This window comes from Gouania willdenowi, chromosome 7, assembly GCF_900634775.1.
Source record: "Gouania willdenowi chromosome 7, fGouWil2.1, whole genome shotgun sequence".
NCBI classification, from domain to species: domain Eukaryota; kingdom Metazoa; phylum Chordata; class Actinopteri; order Blenniiformes; family Gobiesocidae; genus Gouania; species Gouania willdenowi.
The window spans coordinates 1,222,022-1,247,001 of record NC_041050.1 but is presented as its reverse complement, the minus strand read 5'-3'; the positions used below and the strand labels follow the sequence as shown (position 1 = coordinate 1,247,001).

The window sequence follows — 24,980 nt, the reverse complement described above, 5'->3', positions numbered from 1 at the left end:
CATGTTCATGTCTGTGTTCAACCACCTCCTGGTACAGTGGGGGTCCCAGGTCCCTGGCATCTTTATTTTAGGGTTCATGGCCTGAAAAGGTTGAGAACCAATGGTGTCTAAATTTGTTCCCAGGGCTCTGTTTTCCACTACTTAGATCATTTTTATTTGCAAATTGTTGAAAGTAATCAAAATGTTTTCCTGAATCCTGCAATTTTCCTCAATTATTCTACAAAATGTCCCCAAATTAAATAGAAATTGGTCACAAAACCAAGGACGTATAAAGTGAAGATCCTGAAGATCTTGCCTAAAATCTGTGGCCCACTTAAGATCAAACTGGTTCATATTTGACTTCATACAGTAAAAGAGTTTAACAAGCCTGTTCTATGCCTGTTAAAAGCAGCGTTCCCCATCAGATTGACAACATGAAACACATTGTATTCTTGTATGTGTAGATTAATCCAAAAATAAATGTGAAAATACATTAAATATCCTGTTATTTACATGTTTCTTAAGGGTTGTGTTTGAATTTCAGTTTGTGTTGAGGTGTGTGTGTGTGTGTGTGTGTGTGTTTTCTTTCTTCTCTGAAAGATGTTTCTTCAGTTCTTGTGCCTAATTAGATGGCGCTGCTCCAAAGTCCATGAGAAAAGTAAACACACACACACACACACAGACACACACACACACACACACACAGGTGTTTTCTACAGGAGTTTCCTTTTACCAGTACATTTTATTGTGATGAAGTCACATTCCTAATCTCTGTGCGTCTGTATGAAATGTTTTGTCTGATTAAATGATTAAAATCCAAAGTGTAACGACAAACACACACTGACCAATGACATGTGGGTCATGTGACATGTTGACCAAAGGTCTGCATGTGATGAGTCACTGAGGTGAGGTGTGTAGTTAATGTGATGCACAAAGTATTGTCATTAATGGCTCATGTTTTATTATTTATTGTTTTTGTTTCATATCCTTCAGTGTTTGTCTGATTCTAATTATTAACGTATTAAAACGGGCAGGAAGTTCACGACTTTCCTGTTTATTTTTTCATGACCTACTGAGAAAATAGGCAGTAAATAAAATAATTTGGACTAAAGACTTTATAATTAATGCATTAATGGTTTTAAAAAAAGAGAAAAAAACTGCTTCAGAATTTGTCGTCGTCTGTAGAACTTAATGCATCTCATTTGGTTTTTCTGCAAGAAATGCAAATGTTTCTAGTTTTATTGGTGATCACATCAACAGATCATAATTAATCATAATTAATGTTCAGGTCTTAGGTTAACACGGAGGTCTCCAACCTTCCATCACTCAAATAGTTTTCTTATTTTGCATGGATGATGTTTGATGTGTAATATTACAGAAGAGGATTAGAGCCACTGAAAAAAAACAAAAACAAGGTCCAATATTTAATAATGTTAAATATTAAAGTCAGAATTCTTACTTTTTTCTCAGAACATTAATATATATATTTTTTTAAATCTAGAAATCTCGAAATTTTCCTCAAATTATTCCACAAAACTTTCCAAATTAGATAAAAATTAATCATAGAAGTTGGTGTGTTAATTTGATAATAATAATAATAATAATACAAAAATCTATTTTATATCATTTTTAATTTTTTTTTAACTTATTACTAGACATTCCAGATGACACCAAGGTTGAAAAACATTGGGTTAACACAACATATAAATCAATCTTACCTAACTGAGCCTATGGAAAACTTTATTAGAGGAAAATAATTTATGCACTGATATTAAAACAAACGTGTTAAAAATAAATATAACTTTTTAATAAATATGTAACTTTTTCCGGTGTTTGATGTGAAACACATTAAGTATAAATTTTAAAAGGGTAAAAAGTTAAATGAACTCTCTAGAAGGTGGTCCTGGTCCAGGAGCTCCACCTAGTCCAGCCTGTGGGTGGAGTGATGTGTGTGTGAAACCTGCAGCTTCTTCATCCTCCTCCTCTTCCTCCTGCACTTTGCTCGTGTCTCTCAGGGAACAGGTCTGTGTTTGAGGCGGAGGACATGGACCATGTTTACCGGCTCTATCGGCTCCTGTGGCCGCTGTTAGCGCTACTAGCGGCCGCCGCGTCGGCCCAGGAGCTCCCTACCACCGGGGTGAACGGCTACAGCCTCCACCCGCCCTACTTTAACCTGGCGGAGGGAACCAAGATCACCGCCACCGCGACCTGTGGAGAGGACGATGGTGGGCGGAGCCTCCAGGACCTCTACTGCAAACTGGTCGGAGGACCCGTGTCAGGTGACCCGGGTCAGACCATCCAGGTTAGAGTTCAGATTATTCAGAGTTTAGATTTAGATAGCCTCAGGTTAATATAATTCAGAGTTTAGATTTAGATAGCCTCAGGTTAATATAATTCAGAGTTTAGATTTAGATAGTCTCAGGTTAATATAATTCAGAGTTTAGATTTAGATAGCCTCAGGTTAATATAATTCAGAGTTTAGATTTAGATAGTCTCAGGTTAATATAATTCAGAGTTTAGATTTAGATAGCCTCAGGTTAATATAATTCAGAGTTTAGATTTAGATAGCCTCAGGTTAATATGACTCAGAGTTTAGATTTAGATAGTCCCAGGTTAATATAATTCAGACTTTATATTTAGATAGTCTCAGGTTAATATAATTCAGAGTTTAGATAGCCTCAGGTTAATATGACTCAGAGTTTAGATTTAGATAGCCTCAGGTTAATATGACTCAGAGTTTAGATTTAGATAGTCTCAGGTTAATATAATTCAGAGTTTAGATTTAGATAGCCTCAGGTTAATATAATTCAGAGTTTAGATTTAGATAGCCTCAGGTTAATATGACTCAGAGTTTAGATTTAGATAGCCTCAGGTTAATATAATTCAGAGTTTAGATTTAGATAGCCTCAGGTTAATATAATTCAGAGTTTAGATTTAGATAGTCTCAGGTTAATATAATTCAGAGTTTAGATTTATATAGCCTCAGCTTAATGATTCAGAGCTTAGATTTAGATAGCCTCAGGTTAATATAATTCAGAGTTTAGATTTAGATCAGCTCTAATGTGTAACTAATAACTGTCTTGACAATAATTATAAGTTTAAGTTTTTAAAAGTTTAAATCTCTGACTTAATAATAATCGGGCATTGCGGGCAAAAAATATATTTAATTGATTTATCGAATTTGTAGATAAAAACTATTTTCATTTTGCAAATTCAAGTTTAAAAAATAATATCATGTACAACATAGACATACATGCTGATGAATAGTTGACTTAACTAACGTACGGTAGTTTTGTATGAAGTAAAGATTGACAATGACTGGAGATATGTTTGCTAAATGTTTCAATGTTTTAGTGACAATATTAAGGTTTTCTGCAACAAGCAGTGGCTGAAATAACAGGTCATTTATTTTATATCATTTTAAAAAAAGACGTAACAATTTAAAAAAAATAATAACAGTAAATCATGACAGGTTACATGTATTATGTTTATTTATTTATTTTACAGAAATGCTGTACATGAATGAAGTTAACAGTAACATAACCAACTTATCATCTACATTGTTTCACCTCATGAATTAAATTCAGAGGGTCCAGCTCTGATAGTGGGGTCTCCTAACCCTCTTCCCCTGGTCAGGGGTCTGTAACCTTTACTCTACAAGGAACCATTTAACCTCATCTCACCTGGATTAAAGTCCTCCTGGAGCCATAAATACCTTCTCTATGAAGACAATACAGTGGATTACATTATATACAGTTATATAGAATAATGTTTGACTTCAATTATATTGAAACTTAAAAACAGTTTAAAATAAAATAAAATAACACAATAAATAAAACAGTATCTTCATCTTCCAATTCTTACACATCTCAGTTTATATGAACACAATGTTTATAAAGAATATTTTTATAGTTAATGTATATGAAAGTCTACAAAAAGTAACATGAATATAATAACACATGATCATGTGATCAACACATGCTAATTACTCATTTCTTGCTACACATAAAACATACATATTTAACCTGTACATTGGTGGTTAAATGAATCTGTTCCCACACAATTAAAATCTGTATTTTCTTCCAGAAATAGTGTTTTTGTTGGTTTAGTTTCTTACCAGGGATTTAAAACTTAAGGTTAGTCACAGGTGGAGGGAAGTTGATGGTCTGTAGAAGTTGTAGGAGGTGAAGTAGGAAAGTGCTGAGTCATTGTACGATGTGAGGCGCTGGAATTCGCTCAAAGTTTAAAATTTTAGATTTTTCAAACGACTTCATCCAATCAGCAATAAGTTTCTCCCTACGTCACTCCGCCAGTAGCAATGTCACGATTTAAGGATTTATAGGCGCTGGAGTCGCGTTAAATGTGAACGTACCTTACGAGTAACGGAAACGTAGCTAGTGTTCCTAAATCAGCTGACTCATTCTCATTAGCACATGTAGTTACTGTAATATATAAAGGTTTAATTTATTCAGAATACTTTCTTTTAGGATATTTACTTTGATCTTCTGACAGGTTTCTACTGTAAACTGCCAGTCTTCTTCAGAGGCGTCTGCTGATCGCTTTGATGTTTCCTTGACTTCCGCATAATAATTCCAACAAGTAGTTTTTGTCTTTGTTTTTATGTATTTTTATGAATATGTTCAGGTTTTATTTATTCAGACTGTTTTTCAGGAAATGTAACTTTAACATATTATTTAAAAAGTTGACAAAAATAACTTGATGCAATTATTAAGCAGTAGTTGCTATAGTAACGAGCTGGGGGTGCTCACAAACTCAGTGTATATTATATTAATGTGTGAGTGTGTTTTTACCTAAATGTGTACACAGTACTAGCAGAGACAGATTAAAACAGTTTATTTTCTATAAAGCACATTCTAATGCACTATTGCTTTTGTTTACAAAAATGAACATACTTTTTCAAGTTGCACTTTTATTATTCTTAAGTGTTCAAATAATATATATTTTTTTTACAATGTTTCATTCTACAGTGACTGAACATACTTGAATTCATAATTTGCAGTTCCCTTGATATTATTTTTAAATAATTGTGATTTCAATTATGACTAAAATAATGGTGATTATGATTTTTTCTGTAATCGAGCAGCCCTACTGTAAGTCACACACTAGCTTTATTCTCCATGTTCAGCACATTCAGTCTACAGCTCCTCTACCAACTCATTACTGCATGCACTGGTTCCTCTGTAGCTTTACACACACACACACACACACGTTACTTTACACATGTAAAAATGTGCTTTTATTGTGAAAAGGAGTCTTCCCATTGTGATCATTGCAGTTAACTATTTAAGCCTGGGGGCGACAACATGAAAGCCCCTCCCCTTCACCCACCTGTTCCCCACATTCCTCACGCTGACTGACCCGTGACCTCCAATCATAGCCAGATTAGCTAACCCTGGAGAGCCGGCTCAGGCTCAGGCTCAGCTAATCCTCATCCAGAGTAAACCACTGGTCGTTAGTTAGCTTAGGATCATTGTTACTTTCTTTAACATTTACTATAAACTAGGGATGTAACGATTCACTCAACTCCCGATACGATTCTCCCACAATTTATTTTACAAAATGTGACTGTAGACATATGATGACTGAAAAATATTCCTTTATTTTTTGGGGGAAAAAACTATAAAAACTGTACTGTTTTCCTTTTATTTTTAATTGTCAAAAGAATCCCTTGATAAACTATTCAAAACAATTCAATTTAACTAAAAATAAATCTTGAATGAAATAAATAAAGAATGAAGAAGCCTATTAATTTAAATTCTGGTTCTATAGTAAACAATGCAAAACTGCATAATAGTTCTTTTTCTTTTTAAAAGTGCAACTGAAAATGTATTTTGTGCCTTAACAATTGGACTTAAAAAAAAAAAAAAGTCATTTCACTGTATTTAGGTCAGATATTTGTTTGAACCAGCAGAGGGCGTTGGTAACCCAGTGGTCGGTTGGCATGCAGATATCTTGCAGTGAAGAAGATATGCTTTGCTAGCAGACAGCGCTAATAGAAAAATGTGACTTTTACAGATATTCACGTAATATTACAGATATTTTTTCGGTGCTAAAGGGGTAAGGAATCATTTTTGAACATGTTTAAAAGTAGAAGGCGGCCAGAAAGAAAGTAGTAGCAGATTCCGCCCGCCGCCAACACTTCTGGATAGTGCCCTCTGCTGTCGTGATACCTATGAATCGATTTTTAACTGCCTTACGATTAATCGTTACATCCCTACTGTGTGGAGTTCTCCTATTTTTCACATGTTGGTGTATAATTTATTTGTTTTGATTTATCGCCAACCAAACACTCTGTATTATGTTATAGAATTATCGCATTTTTCTGTATTTTATTTGGGGCGGATTAATCTAAGAAAATATAGGGCGTGATGTGTGTTACCCGCGTATGTGTTTACCTGCCGGATTTCATTTGTACGGATGTCGCTGTTTTGACTGGTGAAGCTGAGCTGGTGAGTTAACGTGTTGATGTTAAACCTGTAACTACTTAAATGTTCATGTGTGCAGTTCATACAGTCGATAATATGTCCGTGTTGTTAATGTTGTGGGTGTGTATGTTTATGTCGTTACAGTTGATTACCTGGCTGGCAAACGACACGGTTACTGTGCTAGTAATAGTTAGCGGTGAATTGAAATAAAACTGTTAAAAGACAGCAATCCGATGTCCGAGCTTGAGTGACACACTTTTCACCAGTGAAACACACCCTTTACGGTGGGAGTTAGTGGATTAAAGTTAATTAGTCCATTAAAACCGTACAGTAATCAACACCAAGCCGGCCCCGCGACGGAGAAGCGGAGGTGGGACAGTGTGAACTACAGCGAGCCAGCGATTAGACGGAGCCCGGCCGCGGAGCGTTCCGGCCGATCGACAACGCTGCAGACTCGAATCAAGCCATCAACGAGGTCATCGTGTGGCCAGCTGCTGGGCTGTGAGTGACTTTGATTGTGACTGTTTAGTGCGACGGCATAGGATAAGCCGTTCGCCGCAGAGAGACAGTGTTAGCTTGCTAACTAGCCACCAAACAACCGGAAGTAGGTCGCCGCCATTTTGTTGGTGCGCACCGGAAGTGTACGTCAACAAAAAAGTCCGCAGGGAAGTGCGCTAAAAAAGACAGAATGGCAGACTGTGAACAATTAAAGAAAAAGCGATCTTCTGCACAAGGTGTTTTTAACAGGAAGGTCAATGCTATTGTGTTTAACATGGACCTTTTAACTGAATATGACCTCACATCTGAAATGAGGGCACTCAAGATCAGTTATGAAGAGATGTGTAATAGCAGTTTTGATTACATCGCTGTTATGGAAGAGGAGGATGCAAGTGGATTTACAGCTGAAATAGCTGGTGTGCAGAAAAAACTACACGATTGCCGCACAAAATATCAGGACACTGAACTGAAGTTGAAAGAAGCATCATGGTCCCGCTGTGCATCAGGTCAGTTTGAAAGCCTAACGGCTGACCTTCAGGACATTTTGGATCAAGCTAAAGCACTCCAGTCACGTCGCATAACCCATGAGCAGTATGATTCGGTGCTCATTGCATTGGGTGGCAGAGTCGAAGAGCTGGAGCAGTTCGTGCGGGACTGGAATCGCTACGTCCCGGAGAAGGAGGTGAATGTCATGCGGGCCTGCCTCAAAGACTTCAAGGAGAAGAGGAGAATGGCTTCTGTTGCACTAGAGAGTTCCATGCGTGAAAGCAGGAAGTCGGCGCATGGCGATCGCAGTAGCCGGGCTAGTAGTGAAGACGAGGGCGACAGTAAAGGCAGCGTGGAAGGAGGAGCAACAACCACCGCTGGTAAACCCTCCACCGATGGTGCACATACTGCAGACGCGGACCCAGCAACCAACCAAGTCGCTGCAGTGAGAAGCAGCGAGCTGAGTGGTAATGTGGACAGTCCTGGTGGAGCTCAAGATGCGGGTGCTCCTTTAGGATCTCCCCCAGCTCCAACAGAGAGACAACCATCACATAGGCTCATGAGCCCAACGTTTGATCCTAGTTTCTCCAGCACACCGCAGCAGCAGCGAGGAGAACACGCTGTGCTACGAGAAAGCATCGGAGCAGGTCGGAGCACATCTGTCATCTCTCAAGGGTCAGTCGGACCTAGGATTGCACTCGCACCCCTAAGTCTGCCTAAGTTCTCTGGGGACAGGAGGAGCTATTGGCGTTGGAAGAGTAATTGGGGGACACTTCAGACATTAGCAGAACCCACAGGCTCCCCAGAGTGCAGGCTCTTCCACCTGCTGAACAGCATCACAGACTCAGTGAAAAGTGAGCTCAGACTGTCTCATTGCCGTACTGCAGACGAAGTCTTCCGGGTTTTGGAGGACTGTTATGGGGACATGTCACAAATCGCCGATGACATTGTGTTGGAGCTTCAGGAATTACCAGGTGTGCGCAACAACCAACCAAGGGAGGCGCTGCAGTTGATCCAAGCAGTAGAAAGGGCACTATTGGACCTTATAGACCTGGGTTGTGAGGACGCCATAAAAAACCAGTTGGTGATCCGATCACTTGAGAGCAAGCTACCAGACAGTATGAAGGAAAGATGGCTTTTGTACCGGTGTGACGCAGTCAATGACGTTAACCCCCGTAACCGGTTTGATAAACTATGGCAATTCCTGAGAGATCAGAAAACTGTTCTGGTGCAATTGGAGCAGTTACAGACCACCAGATGGTCAAACTCTGCCAGAGTAGGTGAATTGAGCCCCCGCAAGAGGCCAAAGGAGAGGACGGGGGATCGGAAGCCAGAGAGACGTTCGTTCACCAAGGCTACGGCGAGAGCAGAGTCTTCACAAAATACTTGCAGCATATGTGGCGAAGAGGGACATACTGGTCGCTTATATCGCTGTAAGACCTTCAAGAAGGCCAACCCATCAGAGAGAAGGACTTACGTGAAAAAGACCAAAGCATGCCCTAAATGCCTGGACCTTCATGGGAGTGGTGGTCCGTGCAATAATAACTTTCTGTGCCGTGGTGATGAATGCAAGAAGGGTGACACCCCCCCAGATCACCATTTCTTCCTGTGCCTTAAGCCCCCAGCCAAGAGAGACACTTTCAGACAGGAGGTCAAGGGAGATAAGAGGAGAGAACCCCGTGGTCCAACCGAAGAACAAGAGGCTTTGTTCGCAGGTCTAGGCCTGACCCCGGAGCAGCTGGAGGCTGTTCGAAAGGCATGCACAAATAAAGTGTCATCAACGGTGTGTGCTGGCAAAGGTTTGGTGGGTGAGAATGGTCTGAAGGAGCACCCAGTCCTCATGATGTTGGTGGACGTCACGACTAAGAGGGGAGACTGGGTCGGAGCGCTAATCGACCTAGCCTCCGACACTAACTATATCACCCACCAAGCAGCAGAGAGACTGGGACTATCGGGTGAGCCAATCACACTGGTTGTGTATGGTGTGGGTGGTATGGAAGCAAAAGTAGACACAAAAAGGTACTTGGTGAACATAAAAGTTGCCACAAAGAAGGGGACTTGGCGACTCCATGAGATGGTCTGCTATGGTTTGGAGGAGATCGCAAAAATGGACAATGCAGTGGACTCTGGGTGCTTGGAAAAGTTCTTCCCGGGTTATGTGAAACCAGGGGAGCTGATTCGCCCAAAAAAGATCGAGCTACTTATCAGCACACGGGAGGGTCGACTGGCCCCCCAAAGGATGATGAGGTGTGGCGACCTGGTGTTGTGGGACGGCCCACTCGGAAAGACTGTTAGTGGCGTGCACCCGGACTTATTCGAGGACATTGAGGTGACTGTACGCCGCTCATCAACCCACTTTGCGTGTTCCATGAGGACAGAGTCCAGGAGGGTCAAGGTCCATAACCATTACCCAAAGCTAGAGCGCAGTGGGAAAGCTGCGACCACGGCTACGTGCAATGCTGAGATTGTTAAGTGGCTGCAGTGGGACAGTATTGGCGCTGCCTGCGACCCTGTGTGTGGCGGGTGTCGTTGTGGAAAGTGCGCTCCTGGGGGAAAGGAGATGTCTCTCGCTGATGAGAGAGAGCTGGAGATCATCAGGGGTGGACTAACCTTCAAGCTGAGCGACGATCACAGCGACAAACCCCACTGGGACGCCAGATATCCATGGAAAGAGAACCCTGCTACCCTGCCTAATAATCGCAAGGCCGTCGAGGCAACGTTCCTGAAGTCAGAGAAACGCCTCGAGAGGGATCCGGTGTGGAAAGAAGCCTACGCCAGGCAGGTGCATGATATGGTTGCCAGGGGGGCTGCAGTCCAGCTTTCCAAGACTGTGATGGACAAGTGGAACGGAGCCGTGTGGTGGGTGAACCACCTGACAGCACCCAACCCGCACTCTGTCTCCACTCCAGTGAGGCTTGTCTGGGACAGTAGTCAGGAATTTAGGGGTGTCAGCCTGAATTCCATCCTGCTTAAGGGCCCAGACATCTTAAACCCCATCCGGGCAGTGCTGCTTCGTTTCCGTGAGGGAGAGCACGCAGCGATTGGAGACGTGTCCAAGATGTACAACTCGGTGTGGTTGGAGGATCAGGAGGTGCACGTACACCGCTTTCTGTGGAGGGACTCACCAGCAGACGACATCAAGGACTACGCTGTGGTACGGGTGAATATGGGCGATAAGCCGGCTGGTTGCATCGCACAGGTGGCCATGCGGGAAACTGCCAACCTCCCGCAGTTTGCTGACAAAGTAGAAGAGAGACATGTTATCTTAGACAATGCCTACGTAGATGACATACTGGTGTCCCACAATGACCCCCAAAGACTGAGCGAGATCCTTGTGGGAGTTGAGACCATCCTCGCAACTGGGGGTTTTTGCCTTAAACCTTGGGTGCGGTCTGGTCAAAGTGGGAGGCAAGGCGGTGTTCCCACCAAGCCAGAGACCATCGTATTGCCCAACCAGTTGAGGGATGAGGACAATAAAGCTCTTGGGGTTGGTTATCACGTAAGCGAAGATAAGCTCTTCCTTATGGTTGCTGTTAATTTCTCCACAAGAAAGAAAAAGATGCGCACTGGGCTTGATCTTACCGTGAAGGACATAGAGGAGAAGACGCCAGTTCCTCTTACCCGTCGTATGCTACTGAGCCAGGTAGCTGGTCTTTATGATCCCCTTGGTCTGGTGACGCCCCTGAAACAGAAGGGTGTCATTCTAGTCAGGAGGGCCTTTCAGGAGGCTGGGTCATTGACCAAGGACACATGGGACAAACCATTGTCTAAGGAGCTACGCGGGAAGGCAATTGAGCTTTTCAAAGAGTATGCCCGGTTGAATACCATCACTTTCCCGAGAAGTATTACACCTTCTGGCTGGATGGGTAAACCCTGGGGGGTCTCGTTCTCCGACGGGAGCTGTGACTCTTATGGGGCGGTCCTCTACCTGCGTTGGGAGACGACAGAGGGTGTTGTGATCCGGCTCGTGGAATCAAAGGCTAAATTGACTCCACTCGACCAGAAGGGCGACGCCGTCAAAGCAGAGATCTGTGGAGCTGTCTTTGCTGCGCGCCTGAAGGGATATGTACTGAAACATGGGCGGTTGAACGTGGACAGGTGGTACCACTTTGTCGACAGTCGGACTGTGTTGGGCGCCATCCAGCGGGAGAGCTATGGGTTCCAGACCTTCTTCGCCAATCGTGTGGGTGAGATACAGAAGGCCGGGCCTGTGACTGACTGGTGGTGGATCCCGGGGCAGTGCAACGTGGCCGATCTAGTCACAAGAGGGTGTTCCCCTGAACAGCTTGACAGTGATTCCCTATGGCAGAGAGGTCCGGAGTTTCTAACCAGGCCGGTAAAGGAGTGGCCTATGAAGTCTGCTGCAGAGGTGGCCTCCAGTACCAGGGAGGTCGTGAGTAAGCTCCAGAGAAAAGCTTTCTCCGCCGTCATGACGAGAGTCCAAGCAAAAAGGTTGTCTACTCTGGACAATTCTAGTGGGAATGCTACGGGATTGGCGTCGGTAGCATCTAACACCCACAGTACGAAGAGGTTTTGGGGTTCGGCGCTCATAAGTCAAATGGATCTGTCAAGGTTCGATACACTAACCAAACTCTGTGGGACTGTGGGATATGTTCGCAGAGCCGTACACTTCTGGTTGCTCAGCAGGGGTCGAACCAGCGAGCGAGGACAGTGGGAGGCAGTGCTCACAGTCCAGGAGCGTGCTGAAGCGTTCCAGGACTTATGCCTCGCTGCCCAGTCAGGCGTGACATTCCCCACAACGACCATCAACCGCCTGGTTGTGAACAAGGACAATGAGACAGGCCTCTTGTTGTGCTATGGCCGGGTTCAGTCTGTTAGTGAGGAGAGACCTGGGGTTCCGCTGATCCCCTACAAAGAGCGGATCAGTACCCTCCTTGCCGAAGAAGGCCACCGTGCTAACCATGAAGGTGTTGCTGGCACCCTCCTTCGAATGAGAAAAAGGGCCTGGGTAGTGCAAGGTCCTAGGGTTGCACGCAAAGTAATCGACTTATGTGTACATTGTCGGAAGTGCAGAGCTAAACTATGCACTCAAGTAATGAGTGATCTTCCCGCTGTACGCACGAAACCAGCAGCCCCTTTTGAGTATACAACGTTGGATTTGTTTGGTCCGTACACAGTCAGGGACTCAGTGAGGCGGCGAACAAAGAAGAAGGTTTGGGGCGTAGTCTTTAGTTGTATGGCCTCGAGAGCGGTTCATGCAGATGTAGTTGAAGACCTGTCAACTGAGGGTTTTCTCAAGACGTATCAGCGGTTGACCGCTCTGAGGGGCCACCCCAGGAAGCTCTGGTCCGACCAGGGGACCAATTTCGTGGGGGCCAGACCTGCGCTAGAGGATCTCTACAGTTTTCTGGCGTGTATCGACAAAGAAGGAGTCCAAAAGAGAGCGGCTGTGGCTGGGACTGACTGGTTGTGGGAGTTTAGCCCAGCGGACTCACCGCATCGAAATGGGGCAGCGGAGGCAGCTGTCCGTGTGCTAAAAAGGTCATTGAGCAGCGTTGGTGAAGAAGGAAACCTGACTACGCTGGAGTTCCAAACCCTCCTTTACCTGGCTGCTAACCTCTCGAATGAGAGGCCCATCAGTGCCAGAGCACAGGTTCAGGACGAGACTGTGGACATTGTGACACCGAACTCATTGCTGTTGGGTCGGGCGGGGCCCAGAGGTGACAATCACGGTTTTGACTTTCCTGCCTACCCCTTCAGTCGTCTGCGTGCAGTCCAAGTGGAAGTGGATAAGTTCTGGAAACGTTGGAGCCAGTTGGCAGGGCCTCACCTGTTTGTTCGACAAAAGTGGCACGCTCCTGCTAGAAATGTCTCAGTTGGAGACGTGGTCTGGGTGGCGGACCAAAACGCTCTCCGGGGTCGATTCAAACTGGGCCGTGTTGAGGAGGCGTATCCAGATGATAAGGGAGTTGTCCGGGACGTGAAAGTGAAGACTTGTCATAGTCGTCCCATCAATCTGTCCCAGGCAAGGATGGATAAGGAGTCATGTCCTGCCACCATACTCCACAGGGATGTAAGGAGGCTGGTAGTGTTACTGCCAGTAGAGGAGCAAGGGAGCTTTCGTTTGCTCCCCTAAGTACCTGAGAGGTGCTTACGGACTGTGGTCATCTTAATGTGGGAATTCTGACCAAACTGTTTCAGTGTACAGTTAAATGCTGTCTCTTTAATTTTGTTGACTGAGGGGTTTTTGCATGTTCTGTGCATTAATTGTACTGTTAGTGGTTATTGTGGCCTACTCGGTCAATGACAAGTAGCCCAAGTGGGAGGTGTGTGGAGTTCTCCTATTTTTCACATGTTGGTGTATAATTTATTTGTTTTGATTTATCGCCAACCAAACACTCTGTATTATGTTATAGAATTATCGCATTTTTCTGTATTTTATTTGGGGCGGATTAATCTAAGAAAATATAGGGCGTGATGTGTGTTACCCGCGTATGTGTTTACCTGCCGGATTTCATTTGTACGGATGTCGCTGTTTTGACTGGTGAAGCTGAGCTGGTGAGTTAACGTGTTGATGTTAAACCTGTAACTACTTAAATGTTCATGTGTGCAGTTCATACAGTCGATAATATGTCCGTGTTGTTAATGTTGTGGGTGTGTATGTTTATGTCGTTACAGTTGATTACCTGGCTGGCAAACGACACGGTTACTGTGCTAGTAATAGTTAGCGGTGAATTGAAATAAAACTGTTAAAAGACAGCAATCCGATGTCCGAGCTTGAGTGACACACTTTTCACCAGTGAAACACACCCTTTACGGTGGGAGTTAGTGGATTAAAGTTAATTAGTCCATTAAAACCGTACACCTACTATATAAGAACACAGAGGAAACCGGCTGCGTTGCCAGGTTGGTTAATAGTTTCTGAGTGTAATCCATAGCTGAAGGAGTTTAAGCTGCTTGGTTGATTCTAATTCAATAATTTTATTTAACTTCTGTGTGCAATCAGCTTACTGTCCGGTGTCACGAGCCCCACCCCTCTCCACTCTAAGGGCGGAGCCAGACACTCCCAATCAGGAGCCGGCTCCCGTTGTTCAGCTCTATCAATCCCTAAATCTAACCTTTAAATAAACACATAGTAGGTCATCCCATGTCATTTCAACAAATGGTTCACGCTCTTCATTCAAAATTTCTGACCAATTGTTCCACAATTATTTAATTGCATATTTTCCCATTTTTTTTTCCCATTTTCAGCTTTAAATTTCACAGAAACTACATCACAGATGAGAAATTAAATTAAAAAAAAATTAAATTGGGATTTTTGTCTTTATTGGTCATGTATATGTTGCTACACATATATGAAATTTGTCCTCTGCATTTTAACCCATCCCTGGGGAGCAGTCGGCAGCCATTTTGCGGTGCCTGGGAGGCAGTTCGGGGTTAAGGGACTTGTTCAACATCCCACAGTGATGGCCCAGGTGAAAAAATGAAGAAGTCACATGAAGTAAAATAGTTTAATATCCCAATAAAGAATAACATTTATACTATTAAGTCAAACAGATTGGCTGTATATGTTCATATTTCCAGAGTCTAGAACCAATGCATAACTGTGACTAATCATTAGTGATGTGAACAGTCTATGTTCATAGCTCTAAGCTGATCACATTACAGGGAGCTGAGACATATGCTAAGTAATTTACTGACAAACATGTTCCAGACCCAAACACACACTGACTTAGTGACTATTTAGAGGAGCTGACATGTCCACCAGATATATAGGATGTATAGCAGATCTATTTCTATATTCTGAGAGAGTGGGTGGAGCTTATTACTATATTATATGTTGAGTGTGAATATTTAATAATCACAGAACAATTGGTAAAAAATCAGAATACTTTGTTACAACATTTGTTCAGGTGTGCGTTTTGTTATTTTGTCGCGTGTACAAACGTAGATTAACAAATATTTTCTGTCTTACTAAAGGGTTTAGTTGTTTTTTTTTTATTTAAATGTCCTTGTAGAGCAGCTAGGAGGTAGAGTTTAGTGTTCAGAAATCTGTGGGATACGTCATTCTGCATTTCTTTGATTTTTTTTTTTTCACCCTCCTTTCTTGTGGGCCAGTACTAAGTGTTCCTTGGCCCTGTACCGGTCCACGGTCCAGGGTTTGGTAACCACTGAAGGGCGTATCCTGAGCTCTGCTCTGAAACATCATGTTGATCTTTGAGCTGAAGTAGAAACATCAATGCGTAATCATCTCAGGAAACATAAAGAAATGTGCTCATTAGCACAGGGAACAGTGCATTGTGGGTAATCACTGAGAGGTTCAGCCCACGTTGCAGAGAAACACACACATGGTTAATCCTGTTTTGATTTCACTGAGTGTTTGTATTAATTAAAAACAGCAGGAGGACCAGAGACAGGAATGTGTGTGTGTCTACTGGACTCTCTCACATTGTGGGGACTTAAAGGGACAGTAATCTGATTACATTTATCATATAGAGTTGTTGCTCACTTACAATTTAACCAGAACACCTGACAGGGCGCTCATACGTGCGTTACTGGGAATTACTTATAAAATAACTTTATCATAGACTTCACTGAGAAATAAGACAAAAATGAATCTAGGAACACACAATCATTAATTACTGGTCAAATACATATTTCTACTGAAAAACTTGACCTGATAAAATAGCCCCGCCCCTTTACCCTTTGACACTTCTCAGCTAGTGCCGCTACATGCTAATAAAGGTGTAAGAAAAAAATTAATTCAGCACTATATCACAATATTTGTGATTATCGCATCGATCCTAAAAATGTCCAAATAAATTTTTTAATCATGTTTTTTAATGAAAATATCATTTAATTGTGCTAACATATGCATAACAGAATCTGTTGTAGAAGCAAAAGTTAAACTTTTTCCACTTTTTTTTATATTGGTTCTTGAATCACAGTTAGTTACCATTTACTTCTTTTTGAACATATGAAGGTGAAATTTCTAATTATTAATATCAAGATGTATATTGTATTGTTTAGCATCAGTATGTATCTTATCATGACATGCAAATCAATCGTGAAACGTATCGTCATATTCATGGTAACCCTACGTGCTAAGCTAACAAACATGTGGATTGATGGCGCTACGTGCTAAGCTAACAAACATGTGGATTGAGGGCGCTACGTGCTAAGCTAACAAACATGTGGATTGATGGCGCTACGTGCTAAGCTAACAAATACAATATGAAAAGGACGCTGCACAGACTGTCAGAAAAAAGCCTGAAAGATGTTTTTCATATTTCCAGTTAAACAGATGCATGTTAATGAGCTAGAACAGGAACCTGTAGTAAATATTAATTATCCAAAGATCGTTTATAACACTAGAGGTTTATTCGGGTCATTTTCTTAAAAAAAAAAAAAAAAACTTTGTAGAGCAGCAGAAGAAGGTTCAGATTTTTGGTTCTTACTGTAGATAAATTCACAGATTAATCTTATAACTGTAATTTAGATATAAACGTCTTCCAGTTTCCAAACGGACTGATTAAAGTGTGTTTCCCAGGTTGGTCTAACTGCACCGTTTCCAAACTGTTACGTGTAGAAACGAAGCTAACGAGCTGATTGATGCAGAAGAGTCAGATAGTGACCCCTGACCTTTGACCTCTGACCTGCAGTGATAACATCTAACAGCCTGAGTTCACTTCAGGCCTGTACGTGGGTTCAGAGGTTAAACGTTGAGGATCATCTGAGACTGAGTTACTTAGCTTAGCTTCCTCTGAATCACTGTCAGATCTCCACGGAAACGTAGAAACTAAATAAATACATGTGTTTGTGTTAAACATTTCCCTGATTGTGAACGTGACTCGCCTTTTTTTACTGAAAATCACATGATTACTGTAGTATTTATGTTCCAGGTCTGACAGCAGCGTTATACACACATTTCTAATGAAATGTCTCAATAACAATATTTGTACATTTAGTTTTCAGTCATTTCTGATAAAATGAAATGTCAGCTTTTTAAGCCCCTACAACAGTTAGCAGAGCCTCTGGTTTTACATTTCAGGAATATTTCCATTTTATCTGCTTTATTGTGTTATTTGATTATATAAATATCCCAAAATCATGGCAAAAATGCTTAATAGGGATTAATTAAGTAAATCTTTAGAAGTTGAAATGGTACACTTCAATCACACCAAATCTCACAAGATATGTCTTCCAAACGCTCCACATTCAAGCAGTTTAATGGATAAATATGGTGTTAATTACGTGATTTCTTTCCTAGTTACTGTTTTAAAGCACAGAACGTTCTGTCATCATCATCATCACTGATTAAAATTAAACATGTTCATTAATCACCGATGTTGGGATGGTTAAACTCTCGTTAGTGTTTATCTGCTGCTCTGCTGTGACTCTTTGTTGGTTACAGTGGAATTTCAGGACCTATTTTGACATTTCTAGTCATCTAACCTCCAACTATTGTGGTTCACACTCACCAATCTATCCCCAAATCTTTGGAACGCAAACATGCACTACGACGTTTTGATCTGGTGTGTGTTTTAATGGTGTAAAACACACACACACACACACACTGAGGATTGGCTGAATGTATCTGTGGATTTCTGCAGAGTTTCTCTGGTTATTTTGAGTAAGTTTGTCACATTCATGCATATGTAATAATTGGAGCAAATCGCCCCGATTTATTGGAAACATGGAAAGATTTCTTTAAATCTAAGAAGAGAAAAGAAAATATTTAACTTACAAAAATGTGACATTATTTTCTAAAAATTATTCTGGATTATTATTAAAATATTTGTAACAAATTATAGACATACTGAGGTACACAGGTTTTTTTTAAACAATTATCAATATAATTATTGATATTATGATATTACTTATTTATTATGAATTAAAATGGTCAATTTGTATTCAATAATTAATTTTTTCATTGTTTGTATAAAAATAAAATATATGTGCATAATTATATGAACATGTGAATAAATATAAATAAAATCTACATTCAAACCCCTCAGAAATCAGCAGAATATTCCAGACACACTGAATTATCTTATTTTGGTAAGTTGCAGGTTCTCGACCCACAGCTAAAGCCCATCCTGTGTTGTTGTTGTTTTTCTGTTTCCAGGGTCAGTACTGTGACATCTGTAGTCAGGGTGAGAGCGACCGAGCTCATCCCATCACCAACGCCATCGACGGCACAGAGCGATGGTGGCAGAGCCCCCCCCTGTCCCGCAGCACAGAGTTCAACCAGGTCAACGTCACCCTGGACCTGGGACAGGTACGAGCTCTACGTCTTCTTCTTCGTTGGTTTAGAAACTGTAACAAAAAGAGTGACATCAGTCGGCCCTTACTTTCATGTCTCTGAGAAGTTGGAAAGGATGCGTCTACTCTTTGATCGATCAGAGCATCCTCATTAATAACCAAATATTATTGATTAATATGTATAATATGTGAGTGGAAACGTGCTTCACTCTCAGACACTTCCAGAGCACGAAACCCTGACATTATTTTACACTCAGACTTCAGAGACCTTAGTTAGAATATCCTACCATTCATTCACATGCACGCCCCTGATTAAACATGGGGTCAGGACCCTATTTGGGGTCGTGTGACACTGGGAGGGGGTCGCCAGATGCCTAAAAAAAAACTAAGAATATTTGCTGAACAATTTGAGCCCATTTTTTCTTATTTTTACCTTTTTTCTGCAACTACACCAAACTCACCATATTTTAACCTGTTTTCATCACTTTTTCTTGCCATATTTTTGCTCATTTTAAATTACATTTCTCCCATTTCTGACATTTCTACATAGAGTTGTCACGATACCAAAATGAGTAACCACGATACTATACCAGACAAAGTATCACAGATCTGGGTTTTTATTATTATTATTATTATGAACTGCAATGTATTTGTACAAGTCACAAATACTTATTAATTACTTATAGTGTTGTTTGGTGCATGATAAGAGTACATGAACAGAAGCATATAAGCAATCAAAAAACTAATAAATTAAATTTAAAAAAAAAATCATTCAGTTTTCTTTGCACATCAATTCATGATTAACTAATATAAATAATCAACTTAGGATAACAAATCCACTCTCTTTAAAATATATGTGTATACAGTATATATATATATATATGTATATATATATATACATATATATTTGACAATAATTCTTCTTCTCCAACATAATAAACCATAGAGGATAAAATACAATAAACAGGAACTGATTCCCTGAGAAAACTATATTTGTGTATTTTCTGGGTGACGTCATTGGTGTCTTATGAGAATGGATGTGATCCCTCCTTTGTATGTATATAATTTGTAAATATTGTTTGTACATCGTAAATATCTCTGTAAATAAAAATAAAAAAATTAAAAAAAGATTGCTCTGAGTTCGTGCGGAAAAACAAACAAAGTGTTTCCTCCTTTGGCTCCTATAGCTGGTGACAGCACCTGCACAGTAGATCTCTCATTGCTTTACCGTCTCTGCCTCATTTAAAGACAAAATAGTTCTAAGTGTGACTTTTGGAGTTTGGTTTTTTGAGCAAAAATAGTGATGCCACTGACGACGCAGACTCGCCGCTCGGGCCTGGTGCTTCTGCCATGTGTTTGTGACTGTAAGCCGTGCACGCGTCCAGGTGAGACAGAACTTTAGCTTGTTGTTTTGAAGCGAGTTTCTGTCGAAGGGGAGCCGTCTTCAGTTCCTTCATGCTGGTGTAGTGAAAAATAATCCTACTGAAAATCTGGCAGTTGGAATTTTGGAAGCAGTGGTTAAATCAAGCTAAATAAAGGACGAGAGGGGTGAAATTTGGGTTGGTTGATGCTTATGTGTGTCTGATGTCAGGCTTGAAAACCTCCTACAGGCGCATGCGCACTAATATCGTAAATATTTACACGTATACGTAGAATATTTTGCTAACTTAATTTATCCTACTATGATAAATCCTAATCCTAACCCTGAAAATTAAAGGAAAGATTATTACCTTTTTTTCAAAATGACGGATGCGTACGCGTAGTTCGCCAGGTGCGCATGCCCACTGTCTAATGTAGGAAACTTTCACTGTAGGTTTATTCTACACTACACCGGCAGAAACACATGAACAGCCAATCAGCTAACAGACGGGCGGACCCAGCCTATCATATCTCTGAACGTCACCAGTAACAGGCAAACAGCCAATCATTCAGCAGCTGTGGAGTCCGGTTGCCATGTTGGTGTGTTTTCAAGTGAGTATCGTGCAGTGAGTTGAGACTGTGCAGTGAGAAGAGGAGAGTAGAGCCAGTTTCTATGTAGCAGAAACTGGCACCGATAGTATCATAATCCACGATAGTACCGTTGTGTAGGATTTCTAGTAAAGTAGGAACCGTTACATTTTGGCACCGTGGGTATCGTGAGTATCGTGCAACTACACTTCTACATCACATTTCAATGACTTTTCTACACATTTTTTTCCACTTTCCAGACATGTTCAGCACTTATAAACCCTTTCTACCACTTTTACACCTATTGTCACATATGTTGACCCATTATTGTCACTTTTAACTTCTTTTCACCATATTTCATGATTATTATTTTTAACATTTAACCACATTCATGATTTGTTATGCCCATTATTTGCCAGTTTAAACTACGGAACTTTTTAAATTATATTATTCCAACACCCCTCCCCCAATTTCTGCTACTTTTAAGCCAATATTTACACTTTAAACCCTTTTACCACTTGTTCTGTCTGTTTTTGTCCACTCTAATTCGTAACTTTTAAGTATTTTCCGTGGTTTTTAAAATCACCACCTTTTACACTATTTTTGGTCACTTTGAACCCATTTTGTTTGTGATTAAAACAAGGATTTACGTCTTTAAGATGATTATATAGTATACTATGGCACAAATAATAGTAAACTACCTGGATAACAGTGGATATTATGTGAAGTATTGCAGTACAAATACTTGTTTCTTGTACTTTAGCAGGAACAAGGTCAGGTATCTGTTCCTCGCTCTACATTTTTGAACAAATATCTCTACTTTTTCTTCTCACCACATATAAAAACTGTCCTCTAACTGTATTTGTTTCTCCAGTGAAATAAAGCGTGACTGTACGTCAGAGATGACTGCCGTCAAAGCTGCGTTGCCAGGTTGGGTTTATGGCGCGTGAAGGCACGTTTAGGTGCATTTTTGCCACGTTCTGTGTAGAATCAACAGCTGTATCTGGCAACGCAAAGCAGATGAGTTTTTATTATTTATAACGACTTTATTTATTCTATAAATCATTAGAAAATGACTTTTATGATGTCCTCATTACTTTCTAAACTTTCTCAGAAAATGCTCCCAGGCACTAAAATTAATTCAGTGTGTCTTTGGCTTTGTCTGAACGTGTAGCTTCTTAACACATTTTATGTGACATCACTCCACACTTTTTAATATGTCGTTCAGTTTCACATTCACCCAAACACACAGTATCAGTTAGCTGAAACCTGCACAGATAAATGTATCAATGGGAGCGTAAGAAGCCCTCTGATTGGTCGAGCTGCAGGGCCTGATATCTGTGTGTGACCCCTCCTCCCCCACCTCTCCTGAATGAAAGAGGCTGGTGGAATGTGAGTGAACCTGTCTGGACCCGCTGAGGGGAGGCTCGTTGAATTACCCCGACTCGCTTTCTTTCCTTTCTTCTTTTTTCCTGCTTCTAAAAAGTCAGATCCGTTTTTCCACAGATTGCCCTCAGACTTATTCTTTTTTCCTTGAACTCGTTATCTTTGACCTTTAGTTTCCACTGATTGTCACTCACAAGCTTTATTTGCCTCCACATTTTCCACACAGGTTCATCACAACTAATCTAATTAAAACTGAATAGTTATTTAATTATTTACTTATTTAACTATTCATTTATTTTTTATGGGTCAGGCCAGGGTTGGGGTCAATTACATTTTTCATTTACAATTGCGTTTTCATTTCCCCATGCTCAATTACAATTAAATTACAATTATTCTTTAATCCTCAGAAAGACATTAACAATTATGTTCTCAATGACTAAATTACAGTTAATCACAGTTATTGAGCCTGAAATAACCTAATAAAAGTTAATCATCCTCTTGTGTTAGCTTTCTGTTAGCATCTCTAATGCTAACGGGTCCTAAATCAGCTGATCCCACCCCTGGTCAGGGCGACCACAGTTAGATTTATATTCATCATTTATTTATTAAATTGATCATTCATTTATTTTACTCATTTATTTACTTAAATAATTTAATTTGTTTTGTCTTTAGGTTTTTTGGGCTATATGTCTGTTTTAGATATTTTTGCTTTATTTCCTTTCCTTTGAGGATTCTTTCAGTCATTAGTCGTCATTTATTCACTCATGAGTCGTCATTTATTCACTCATTAGTCGTCATTTATTCACTCATGAGTCATCATTTATTCACTCATGAGTCGTCATTTATTCACTCATGAGTCATCATTTATTCACTCATGAGTCGTCATTTATTCACTCATTAGTCGTTATCCTCTCTTTAGTTAGATTTCCTTTTCGATGAATGAGGTCATCATGTTATCTCTTTCTCTTCGTCTATTTTATTTTCGTGCTCTCTCTCTCTCTCTCTCTCTCTCTCTCTCTCTCTCAGTCATTCATGGTGTGCAGTGAGCAGGAAAATGAGTGAGAGGCAGAGAAAGAGAAAGAGGAGAGGTAGAGCGTCCTTATTAGGACTGATGGAGGTTGAAGCTGAAGATGCTGTTTTGGGGGGTTAAAAATAACTTTTTGTGTGTTTTTTTATCTTTAAAAAGTATGAGGGAAGTAACAACAACAGTGTTCTTCATGCTCCTGCTTTAGTTAAAGTAGAAAGGGAGGAGGAGGAGAAAAGCAGACATTCTTGAAGTTGAATTGTGTCCAGTTGAAATGTCAGAAAGTCTCAGTTGTTATCAAAGCAGAGGAAGTGATTATGAAAGTGAGTCCCTCGCTGCTCTTTGTGTTTATTTCACTGAGAATAACACATTTATTCACACTTTAATCAGTTTATCTGAAGGTTTGAGTCACTTTTATAGTTTAACATCACAGGTCGAACACACACACACACACACATACGTGCTGTCTTCCTGAATGAATCATCTTCTCCTCCATCCTGCCTGGTCATGTTTACTCTTCTTTAAGCTCTCAGTCGTTTTTCCATCCCTTCTTCTGCTCGTCTCCATAAGTCCTCCTGACAACCGGAGGCAGAATAGATTAACACTGACATGGACTCACTGAACAGGAAACACTATGGAAACCTCTGAGATCATCAAGATTAGAACATAAGGTTTAAATGTTTTATTTGATTATTATTTTTAACAAGAAAGACTTCTTAAACAAGTATTGTCAGATCTTACTTTTGTTAGCATTAAACAAAACCTCAGGCAATAACGGAGAGCATGAGCTTTAAACATGACATCACTTTGTTTTTTTATCTAAACATGACATCACTATTATTATTTTTCTATATATAAACATTACATCACATTTATTTTTTTCAATTTGCTTTTAAAAATAAACATGACATCACTTTAATTTGTATTTATTTTATTTTTCAAATAAAGAATGACATTGGATTAAATTTTTTCATTGAATTATTTTTTAAAAATAAACATGACATCACATTTTTAACTTACATTTTAATTTTTTATTTATTTATTGTTTTTTTTTGAATAAAAAATGACATCACATTCAATTGTTTCTTGTTTTTTTATTATTATTGTAAATAAACATAACATCACATGCACAATTGAAGTCAAATCTGCTCATCAATAACAGGATCTTCATCAGTGAAGTTCCTGATCGATCAGAGCTTAACACACACACACATGTTTAATCAACAGAGTAAATTAGTAGAAGTGATTAAAAACACTGCTCGTTTTTGTTCAGGCTTTTCTGTGTAACACTCTGAGCGACCTCTGGGGTCCTTTCAGCCGCCCTCATTGTCTCCCTGTGTTTGTTCACCCTCACAACCTCTGTTTGATGCAGCACAGTCGCTCCTGATGACTTAGCATTCAGCTAGCTCCATTCAGCTAGCTCCTCAATGGGCTCTTTATCCCCCCATTGTGCCGCTGAGGGCCATTGAGAGGGTGGAGAGCAAACATGGTGCTGAATGGAGTGGGAGGAGCCTCTGAAAGTGTCCTTCAAAGCACATCACATCAGATTGATGGAGGACGGTTTGTCTCTATTTCCAAGGTCGTTCAGTCCTCTGAAGGACGAGTGCAGCTCACATTCAGACGCCACCAATGAAGACGTCAGTGTTTGGCGTGTTCACACATTCCTGAGGAGAGACTTCAAACTGCTCTGGATTTAAGATAAAAAGTGTTTCTAAAGATCTGACATGAAGACCATCTTCCTCTGACCAGTGGAAAAAACCGCCTGGAGCTGCAGTCCCCTAAGTATAGGGCCGTCCGTCACACAATGAGCTCATTTAGGAAGCCCTAATAACCCGCTTCAGATTTAACCCTGATACAGTATTCACTGTAAAACCCCCGAATGCTTGGCTCCGCCCCCTCCCACTGGGAAACGACACATTTAGATCCAAACAGACGGGAAATATAAAGGGATATTTTGGGTTGGATGTCAACAGATCCTGTAATATTCA

At 40.7% G+C, this 24,980-nt stretch overlaps 1 protein-coding gene across 2 annotated transcripts in view; it reads left to right on the top strand.

Moving 5' to 3' along the window:
- The first annotated feature begins 1,981 nt into the window (after positions 1–1,981).
- Positions 1,982–24,980, top strand: part of lama5 (laminin, alpha 5) — a 97,508-nt gene continuing 74,509 nt past the window's right edge. For both annotated transcript variants that reach the window (XM_028451897.1, XM_028451896.1), the window contains exons 1-2: positions 1,982–2,281; positions 18,499–18,651. In XM_028451897.1, the coding sequence (XP_028307698.1) occupies positions 2,024–2,281; positions 18,499–18,651 (411 nt within the window). In that variant the 5' untranslated portion in view covers positions 1,982–2,023. The remainder of the gene's footprint in view (positions 2,282–18,498; positions 18,652–24,980) is intronic.